Source organism: Uloborus diversus, chromosome 1, assembly GCF_026930045.1.
Source record: "Uloborus diversus isolate 005 chromosome 1, Udiv.v.3.1, whole genome shotgun sequence".
Taxonomy (NCBI): Eukaryota; Metazoa; Arthropoda; class Arachnida; order Araneae; family Uloboridae; genus Uloborus; species Uloborus diversus.
This window is the reverse complement of record NC_072731.1, coordinates 68,810,069-68,821,478: the sequence shown is the minus strand read 5'-3', so window position 1 is coordinate 68,821,478 and position 11,410 is coordinate 68,810,069. Positions and strand designations below refer to the sequence as shown.

The window sequence follows — 11,410 nt, the reverse complement described above, 5'->3', positions numbered from 1 at the left end:
ACTACAAAACTCCCTTTTCTACGAACAAAATTGCGATTTCTCAAAGTTCGCTTCAAAGAGATTTCACTGTACATAGTATATATTTTACGCTGTGTGTCTTCCATTCGAGTTCGCTCATACAAGCAATGACACAAGTTATATCACCATACAACCGAGTTATATAACTGTTCTCGGATTTGAAAACCACTACACAGATTACTAGTTTGAAAATTCCATAATCGTTTTATTAGCAAAGCATTAAAAATAAAATGATGATTCAAAACTAATTTTCCGCTATCAGTGGAAATTTTTTTCCCGAATCCTTATCTGCATTTTCAGCTAGAAACAATGGCATTCGGTGCAAGTTCGATAAATTTATTTCATTTTCGACGAAAATTGTTCTTGTGATTTTATTAGTTTCTTTTTTCAGCACTACAACTTTGGACAGTAACAGGTAAGAAATGCTGTATTGTGTGTGTTATTATTGTGCATTTTGTATGTTTACATGATTGCTTAAATTATTCCTAAATTACCTTCCGTATGTGTTAAATTAAAGCAGTTACAAAGTAGTTTTGCTCCATTACCATAAAACCGTCGGTACTTGAAACAGAATTTCTTGTTTGTTTCACTGCTATTTTTTTTTCTGAGTTGTATCTACTGAATTATATGTTCATTGTATAATTATACAGCGTGTGTCTGAGCATTCATCTTTAGCATTCAAAACATTAATAACGAAAATACTAAGAGATATAATGAAATGCAGTGTGCAGTAGCTCTTAGTGTAGTATTTTATGCTATTAATAATTTGCGTAGAGTATTATTATACAAAACAAAACCTTATTGCTAATTATTTTGTTAACTTTGTTCTTTTGAAAATATCAGCTAAAAATTCCCATATTTTTTATTTTTATTGATCAACACTATTATTAGTATTATACTACGATTGCAAAAATTTGGCAGCGGTTGCAAAAGTTTATACGTCATTCTGTGATTAAAACTACTATTTTTTTAAAGTAAAAACCTACATTTTATCTAAAAATGGAGAGAAACTGTATTTATTCGATGGAAAATTAGCGGTTACACTGCCCACAGGGCGATTAAATGAAAAAGAAAATGATGAATAAAAAATCCTCTGTGAATTGTCACCTAATCGCCACCTCAGAAAAAATATTAATGATCTTAAAGTTTAATAAAGGCATTGACTAGTTAATTCAATCTTTTAAATCAAAATCATTATGCAACGTTTATGTATTTTTTTTAATAAGGCATTATACATACATTAATTAAAGTATTTAGGACTATTAATATTACCAACTTATAAATGTATATCGTTTCGCTTCCTTAGTAAAAACAGTTGGCCACTATTTCAAAAAAAAAAACTAGTTATTAATTAAATTGTTACTAACATATACTGGCGACTAAGGAATTTCTCCAGCTATGAAACTGACTTCAAGAAAAATACTTACGGATCGGATTGATAGACAAAGAGATTGGTAGAAAGAATAAACACAATGAACACGAGCGACCATCTAACAGTAATAGTAATTACTATTAATTATCACATTAAACTCATTAACTTCATGAGTTAAAGTTTTTCTTCTTTTTTTATTCCTTATCAAAGTCTAGGAACGTTTTAGTAGGTTTACAAAAGCTATGATGAATTGTGAGAGTAGATCTTACTGAATATTTGATAAAACAAAAATGGTTGACCTTTAGTTAACATTAAGTTAGCGAGAGTTGAAGTCAGCCCAAAGTTAGCAAGGAGTCGTAAATCCTGAGAACAAGTGATAACATCCTTTTTCTTTGTAAATTTAGGAGAAGATAAGTTTTTAAAATTATATACTCGTTAACGTCAATATTATCATTTTCGAGAAACTTACTGAATCTGAAATTTAAGCTAAACCAAATGAAAAAAAAAATAATACGTATAAAAATGAAAGTGATGATGATTTCGAAAAATGTACAGAACTTCAAGTAGAACCATCCTCAGCAGACTTAATAATTTTTGACTTGCAGAAAAACTTCTAACTTTTTTACGAAGTCAATGGTGCACCTGGCGATGTTTTTCGGCCCACGTATTTTTTGAAAAGCAATAAAACAAGAATGAGACAATGAGACAGTTCAGAGATAATTAACCAAATACTTTTGAGCCGAACAGAAACGAAATAAAAAACCTACAAGTATGCGTGCATTTTTATGCTTCTTCTGAAACCCGTTTTCTTACAAGCACTCGGTTATAGCGAGCAAATATCACGATTCTTCACGCCCGCCCTAAGACTACGTTAAACTATATATATATATATATATATATATTTATATATATATATATATATATATATATATATATATATATATATATATATATATATATATATATATATATATATATATATATATATATATATATATATATATATATATATATATATATATATATATATCGTTTTAACTCTTAAGCTGAATTCTAAAAGATCTAAATGCTGCTTTGATTTATATTCTCTACATTTTGGCCCTTTTTTTGTGTTTCATAATTTGAAATGAATAATGCATTCAACTCCATTAATGAACTTCACAAGATTTTACCGATTATGCAAATGAGCAAAGCTTCAAAATAATTATTAAATCAACGTTCATAATACTTGTGCAAGTAATTCAGGTGCTAATAGATAACAAATTAATAATTCTGATATTTTAGTGAGAAATGAGCAAATTTCACATGCGAAAGATGTTATAATAAAGATAAATATTTTGCTTAATGAACACTTAAAATAAATTCGATCGCAATAATTCAAACAGTAATTTGAATAAACGTACTGAGTAGAGCTGAGATGTTCATGTTTTATGTAAATAATTACATTCTACAGTCTTTAAACTCTTACTTTTGCATTAATTAATAACTTCTAATCAAGTGCATATTACCTGTTATTTACGCATGAAGTTTATATGTAAGAATCAATATGACAGAGGGAAACTTACTGCTCTCTATTGGGGGTGGCGTGAGGGGAAGGGAAAACGTCTAGATATTTTTGAGGGGCAGCTAATGTATCAGAAATGAGATTAAGATTATTATTTGTTTCATTTTATGGTTGTCTGTTATTTGAACTGAAACCTTTAATTTATAAAAATAATTAGAAGAATAAAGTTAAATAAGTTCTTCACATTTGCTCAAAAATACTGAATTCAAAAAATACTGAAATATGACAAATTTAGTGTATTTATTCTGGATGTTAAGGAATGTTCAGTTATTTTCGAGAGAAAATGGGCTAATTAAAAATTGGATGAAATATTTTCAGTATTATATTCTACACCAATTAAATTTTTAATAAAATAGGAAATAAAATAGATTCAATAGGAAAGAAGGGTTATGAAAACCATAGATGAAATTTTCTAACATTTTTATGTTTCCAGAAAAACACTAAAACACATTTTTGTTCTTGGATCAATATACGTGAGCGAACCATAAAACGCCACGCAGCGCATTAAATGTTTCAGGTGATGAGCGAATTCCGAGAGCTAGAAACTGCTTTGAACCGAATTAAAGCCAAGCCGATTTGATTTAAAATTAGAAATTTTCTTAAAAATGCAGCGTTTGACTGGGGGGGGGGGGGCACAAACTGAGGAAACATTCAATTTCAATCCTATTCCTATTCCTATTCAGAGTCACAACTGACTACAACTGTATTTATGTCGAGGACTGCATACTAAGTGCCTTGCCTGCATTATTTTATATACCGATAGATGGCAGCACCATCACCGGATCGAACAGTTAATGAGAATTTAGAACTAGTCCAGGAGCTAATAGCCACCTGGTGTTAACACCCCCAGAGGTATCGTTTCACTTGGAGGACATTGAGACCACGAGCATATTTAACGTCGCCCAGTCCCCTTTAATGACGACGGTGGATCTTCGACCATCGAGGTTCGAACTCAGGACCCTCCGGCCCCGAATCCGACACTCTACCGATCGGGCTACCACGGCCCCAATTTCAATCCAACACACAAATTTTGGTAGAAGAGAGGACTTGTCACACGATCTGTTATTGCTAGAGTCAGTTACATTGATCTGTGTCAGACAACGATGGCTTACCTGTAGGTGTCCTTCTATAAAATACCATCAGTTTTGCTTATAAAACGTAGAACTAAAGACGAAGTAGTGGACGAAAACGTAGAACGTAATGTAATGCATTTGTTTGCATTATTTTCAGAAATGGGGAGACTGTTTCTTAACATCTTTTTCTGCTTTTTGATACTTCATATTTCAACCCAAGGTAAGCTGATGTTTATGTGCTTTGAAATAAATGTTAATTAATGTGCATTTTCTTTTATTGTATGCAATCTTTCATTTCCTTAATTTTATCCTCAGTCTACATTTGGGATGCCAAAGTATTACGTTTTTATCGAATTAAACATCTACAAACAATTTCAAAACTAAATGCAAAATAGTTGAGAACAAATAAATATTTCATCCGTTAATATTGAAAAAAAGTATTGTATAGCTGATTCAAGCCCACAAGTGGTCTCCATAAGTTTGAAAACAAAAAGAGTTAGGCCTCCCTTTGTTCTTAAGCTAAGTAAAAAGTGGCCGAACTTACTTTTCTAAAACACACAGCATCATCTACCCAGCTTAATTCAATTGACTCACGATCAAATAGTACGACCTTAAAGGCTACAGATCTGAACAAAATTCTGGATTTATGTTAATTTGCACTAGATATGAACCCAGGCATAGCTGTTTGATTGCTTAGGCCCTAGTTCGATTGCAACCAGGGTCCAAAGTTTTACTAGTTAAGTTTCCGAACTTCCTTTGTCATTAAACTTTTTTTCAAGTTTTTTCTTACTACTGCAATGTGGCATGAGCCAACTGAAGGCATTCACAGCATAGAATAAATTCCCCTTCCCCTGCGTTGTAATGAAAAGAGACGTCAAATGTGTTGATAGAGCGAATAATGTCAAAAACTTCAAATTCCAATGCAAGCGCCATTGCAATTTTAGAGTCCTGGAAATTAATCTGGTCCAGACGATAAACTATGATCGTTCACATTATTAGAATTTTATGACTTCTTGCACTTTTGTATTTACAGCTATACAACTAAACGGCAAAAGTTTCTTCGGCACCACAGAGGAGGAATATGACGAAAAACTTTCCGAATTCATCCGCGAAGTTTTGGAGAACTTCCGTGACCAAATGCCTGAAGGCATTCCGGACATCGGCATCCCTCCTATCGACCCCTTAGTCATCCCCAACATCGACGAGGACATCAATGACAGATTAGCCCTTCTTTCATTGAGGATGAGCAATCTTACCATCACTGGCATCCAGCAGTTTCGACTGGAGCTCTTAAAAGCTGATTTAGAAAAAGGCTTCGCAAATTTCAGCCTATCACTTCCAAAGCTATCCGCAGAAGGTTATTGTTACATGGATGGAAAAGTTTTGAAGATATTTCCAATTAATAGCGATGGTCCATTTTCAATCAATGTTACTGAGGTAAGGAGAATGTTTCAGTACATTAATATGTGATGAAAATATCTGCAAGTATTAGCACAAGGTAACAATTCTAGCTTTTTTTTCATGTCGTACTTCATCTTCATGTCGTTAGAATTGTGATCAAGGGCGCTCCGAACTTAAATTTTAGGAGGACGGAAAGTCTCAATTTGCTGAATGGAACTTAAACTTTAGCCGAATGGTGATAATTTTACCGAATTTAACTCCAAATTTCGCTGAATTATTACGACAATTTTACTTAATAGAACTTTGCTTACTTCTCATCTTCGTACACAAGCAAAAAAAAAAAATCAAATGAAATAGATTTTAGTGTGCAATATAAACTTGAAAATGCTGGTTTTATTCTTAAACCTCTGAAGTTTTTCTTGAGGCGTAGCACCTTGACCCCACATTAGCTGTGAGTGCTTTTACCCACGTATACTATGCGCTCTATTATGATTACCACTGATTTCAGAAAACTTAATAGCGTAAAAACAACAATTACACTGAGGTGACAAAAGTCGTGGGATACTTTCTGATATCGTTCGGACTTCTTTTTGCTGGTTTTATTCTTAAACTTCTGAAGTATTTCTTGAGGTGTAGCACCTAGACTCCACATAAGCTGTGAGTGCTTTTACCTATGTAGACTCTGCTCTCTATTATGATTATCACTGACTTCAGAAAACTTAAAAGCGTGAAAATAACAATTGCACTGAAGTGACAAAAGTAATGGTATACTTTCTGATATTGTTCGGACCCCTTTTTGCTCGGTGAAACGCAACAACTTGACGTAGTAACTAGTCAAAAAGTTGTTAGAAGTTTTCTACAAAAGAAATTTAGCTATGCTGCCATTATGGACGTCCTTAATTGTGAAAGTGTTGCCATTTCGGGATTTTGTGCACCAACTGTTCTCTTGTTTATGCCTCATGAATCATTGATGAAATTCATGTCGGGTGATCTAGGGGACTAAATCATTTGCAGGAACTGTCCGAAACGTTTCTCTTGCAAATCACGACTGTTTGTGGCCAGGTGACATGGTAAAAAGCACTACCCAAAAATTCCATCGTTGTTCGGATAAACGAAATTCGTAAATGGTTTCAAGTGATCTTTAAGCACCTGACATAACAATTTTCAGTCAGTCAGCTGTTCAATTAATCTTGAGGACTAGGTTCATGGCATGTAAAAAGTCCACATCGCTATGGAGTCAACACCAGGTTGTAAAGTGCCTTGTCCCAAGAACTAGAGTTCAATGCTTCGTGGGCTATGAGTCACTTTCAAACATTACCATAACCTCTTAACAGCTAAAATCGTGAAATAACTGATAAAACCAAGGTCTCTAGTCGTCCAGGTTTTGATCGATACTGTCACGAACCCGAGACGCTTCAGAGGATCTCATTCTGGTTGTGAAGATACTCGGAGTTTGTCTTCTGCTACCATAGCCCATTAAAGCCAAATTTCGCTACTCTGTTGCAATGGACACGTCCGTTGTGTGCCCCATAGTGATTTATGTGGTTATTTCAAGCAGTGTTGCTTGTGTGTTAACCCTGATAATTCTACACTCACGTCGCTGATCTCGGTCATTAAATGCAGGCGGCTGAGTCATGATTCTTGAATTTGTAAACTGAGCAGAACTACCATATACACTGTAAAAAAAATTCGGAAACGTTTCTGAGTATATCGTGCAGCTGCGGTTCATGAAATTTTCAAAAACGTTTCTGAGTATTTCGGAATTCTCTTTCTGTAATGTCCGGAAACGTGTCTGAGTATTTCGGAATCCTCTTTCTGTAATGTCCAGAAATGTTTCTGAGTATTTTGGAATCCTCTTTCTGTAATTTTCAGAAACGTTTCTGAGTATTTCGGAATCCTCTTTCCGTAATTTCCAGAAATGTTTCTGAGTATTCTGTGCAGCTGTGGTTCATGAAAGTTTCGAAAACGTTTCCGAGTATTTCGGAATTCTCCAAACAATTTTCAAAAACGTTTCTGAGAATTTCGGAATCCTTTTTCCGTGATTTTTTCTAAAAAATAATTCTTTTTTTATAGTATTGCATGCCATATCAGTTTCAATTCTTTCATATCTAAGAGCAATGAAACAAGCAATTTTAGAATCATTCGTGGATTTTTTTTTCTGAATTTCTAATGACAAATAGCATGGTTAACAGCATAACATATGCAGTTATAAATTTTTGATAATTTATGAAATAATATAGTAGTTTCATTCATAATCACAAAATCGTCGGGGGAGGGAAGAGGAGTACTTTCTCAGAAGTGGGATTGTTTGTTAAACAATATTAAACTTCTGTTTTTCTCTCAATATTTTCAAGACAAAATTATCAACATATTGTATTTTTAATGCAGAACTTAAAAACATATCTTGTATCAAACTTGATAGCTTTTATTTTCGGATAAAATTTGACAGAACTTACCTACACTTTTCGTTCCGAAATTCGTTCACGTCAAGTCAATTTCTTTGACGAACAAAGTGTACCGAAAAGTACCAACAGAGAAATTGATGAATTTAAATATGACACCAAAGTCCCCCTGCTGGAACCATTCGGGTTTATTCCTCTGTTCTTGCCCTTTTCCAGTTTATCACAAATATAGATACTTAATCAAAATAGGTTACTGATTTAGAGTGTGCGCAAAATGCATTATATATTTTATTTATTAAAACATTGAACTCTATTACATGCTTATTCCATTTCATATATACGAGAGTTCCCTCCCCCCCCCACACCATAAGAGTGATGGTGCACCCATAAAATGATATAAAGCGCACCCCACCTTAAAAAAAGCAACCTCTTGAAAATGTCAATGGCACAGTCTGCGTGGTGAACGCCCCTCGTCTTCTCACCATATGTGCATTGCATATTAATAACATAGTATTTAAAAACTGAACACTTTTAAAACGATGACATGAAATAATATTACTTTTTATTTCAGCATGTAAATGCAGCTGTTCCATTTTTGCCACTGACTCATTCCTCCTGACTGTCCTACATTAAACTAGTATATCCACGAAGGAAATGTTATTTTCGGAACTAATGTCAAGGATTTTTTTAATTGTTAACCACATTTAACAAAATGAATAAGCAGATGAATTAATTTCATAACTATGTTCTTACTAATAGATAACATGGTCATTTTCTAATGGTATAAATATTTTTAAATGAATGAATAAATTATAATAAAAAAAGATAAATTATACCGGCACATTTTTTGTGAAGCATATTACAATACTAGAAAATATTTGCATTACCATATTTCTAATGAATTAAACAACTGATTTTTTTTCTTTTTGAAACAAAATGTATGTACATCCAAGTATTTCGAAATAACTTTTCTGTGATTGCTTCTCAAATATAAATCTTACTTCTTTTGCGTAATTAATCAGTTTCAGTTGGTTACAACAAATAGTACACCGCGCACATAGGTATGTAGGATAACTTTAAATTAATTCGATAAACCCAAAAACAGTTACAATTGGAGCCTCATCAAATGCAAATCAACAAAAATATAAATGTATATAACAACATGTTTTAAAATATTCATTAATACTTACAAGTGAACATGAGCGGAAGAAAATCTAAGTACCTCCATTACAACTGAATAAGTAATCCAAAGGGTTTCGTTTCATTAAGTATAAACACGGGTGTTAAAACTATTCACGCTTGAACACACAATATATATCTAATTATGGTCGCATTGGAAATTGTAAAGAAGCAAATGGTTATTAACTAACTTAATAGCTGCGTACATCGTCTAAAAAATCAAGGGCAGTCCAAAATGCAAAGGCGTAAAATTAGTTTCGACACATTTTACTACTCTCTAGACATGAAATACCAAGCAATCCAATGCTACACAGTTGCTGACTGCAGCAACCATAGATAAGAAAAAAAGAAGTTCTCGTTATTTCCGACTCATTGGCGCCTGTGTTGGAAGGATGAAATAGGTTTCGAAGCGTTGCGTCATCACTTCCGCTTCTAGATGTCTTGAAACAACAAAAAGCTTTCTGAATATTGAGGAGTTCGCTATTGGATGAAGGATTCCTACTATTTCGGAAACGTTTCCGATATATCCAGAAACGTTTCCGAAATTTGTTACAGTGTAGTTACTTATCAAACTATATAAGCAGTACTTTAATTTGAACCTCAGTGTATGTTACAATATTCTTTGTTAATATTCTTCTTTGTTTAGTTTTCTCCCTAAACTGTCAAACTATTTAGTCCGTCCTGTAATTTGAGCCTCATTGTACAAGGAGTGATCAAATGAAAAGGTACGAAACGACATAAAAATGAAACAGGTAAATATTTGCATATTCCGCCATGGGAGAATGTAGCGAGACATCTCGGGATGCTATTGGAGGCTCTGACTGGGATCGGAACATGCGCAGGAGAGAGCAAAGGCTCTTATAAAGAGCGGCGTCCAAATGATGCAGCAGTGCGTATGAGGACAGGATGGCATTCGCTTTGTAAAATTCCACGATTGTGGAGCAGCGAAGTGTTGTCCGATTTCTGACAGTGGAAGATGAGAAACCGGCAGCTATTCTTGGGCAGATGGTGACCGTTTACGGGGAGAAATGTGTCTCTGACAAGTCTGTCAGAGTCACACAAATGGAACTAGACAAGTTCAAATGAGAGACGTTGGACCATCCGCCCTACAGTTCGGACACGTCTCCCTGCGATTTCCATGTGTTTGTTCCGCTGAAAAAACACCTGTAAGGCAAGGACTTCAACTCGGACGACGTACTCAAGGACACTGTGAAGGACTGGGTCTCCTTGCAACACACAGGAATTCTGGGAACAAGAAGTCCTGCGGCTTGTTCATCAGTGGAATCGTTATGCTCAGGCCTATGGTGTATATTTTGAATAAAGTCTGCATTTGCAAACACCGTGTCGTTTCGTACCTTTTCATTTGATCACCCCTTGTATGTTAAAATATTCTTTGCTGATATTATTCCTCATTTAATTTTTTTTCTTTTCATTATTTGTTATGCAGGTCAGAATGAATGGCTACGGAGACTTAAATGTATCAACGAGTGGCGAGACTCGCCTGCATATGAATGATCTAAAGCTCAATCTTACATTCGGACAGTTAAAAATTGAGTTTAAAAGTCTTTTAGGTGGTGGCAGATGGACCGAAATGCTCCTGAATATTCTGACTGGATTCGGTAGAAACCTTTTTTATAAATTTCACGAAGAAGCAATGGAAAAATTGAACGATGCTCTGCTGAAACTTATAAACAAAGAACTCGACAAAGGAACTTTGGCAGAACTGTTAGACCAAATTCCAATGTCTGTTCCGAAAAAAATGAAAACAGAGTTTTTTCTCCATCGAATTAAAAATGTTTGAAATTTTTACGCAGTTTAAGTGAATTTATTAAAAGAGAGCAATACTTGATAACCCGTGTTTTCTTTTCTTTTGCAAATACAAACAATTATAATACATCCTTCGTGGCAAAATAAATTTTGTCTTTCAAAAAGCAATTTGGAAATAACTTCTGAACAAATTCTGCCATTTCTTTCTATTTTTGTTAATTTGGAAGTATTCTTAAACCTATTAAAGTCTGCTTGATACACATGAAATTTTAATTGAGCATCACCTTCTTAATCCCTGAAAAAATATGGGGAGAAAAGAATGTTAATGTACAACTTCTTTCGCAACAGGTGATAAACGAAATTATGCGTGAAAGTTCAAGACTTAAAATTATTTTTTATCGATTTGGCGAAAATGCAAGGCCTAGAAGAGGGCCTTAGTTTTTTTAGTTGCAAAACCATTTTTTACAAACATTTGATGCTTAAATTTTTCCGCTACGGGCAACTTCAATAATTAAAAATAATGAAATTGACCCATCCTATTACTAGTACAGTAAAATTAGAGCAAAAAATAACCAAACCCAAACATAAAAAAAAAAGTTGAAACCTGTTTCAAATTACTCTTCTTACAGAAGGA

The 11,410-nt window shown here is 33.9% G+C and overlaps 1 protein-coding gene across 1 annotated transcript; it reads left to right on the top strand.

The window, feature by feature from the left end:
- Positions 1-322: 322 nt before the first annotated feature.
- LOC129234636 (uncharacterized) lies at positions 323-10,851 on the top strand. The gene is made up of 4 exons (XM_054868670.1): positions 323-433; positions 4,185-4,247; positions 5,061-5,464; positions 10,457-10,851. The coding sequence occupies exons 2-4, from the start codon at positions 4,187-4,189 to the stop codon at positions 10,808-10,810; spliced, it is 819 nt and encodes a 272-aa protein (XP_054724645.1). The 5' UTR covers positions 323-433; positions 4,185-4,186; the 3' UTR covers positions 10,811-10,851.
- Positions 10,852-11,410: the final 559 nt, after the last annotated feature.

Excerpts from the sequence above, each read along its gene's own strand:
- LOC129234636 (XM_054868670.1), top strand. The coding sequence starts at position 4,187 with ATGGGGAGACTGTTTCTTAACATCTTTTTCTGCTTTTTGATACTTCAT. Across the intron at positions 4,248-5,060 it reads ACTTCATATTTCAACCCAAG|CTATACAACTAAACGGCAAA; the intron begins GTAAGCTGATGT and ends TTGTATTTACAG. Across the intron at positions 5,465-10,456 it reads TTTCAATCAATGTTACTGAG|GTCAGAATGAATGGCTACGG; the intron begins GTAAGGAGAATG and ends TTTGTTATGCAG.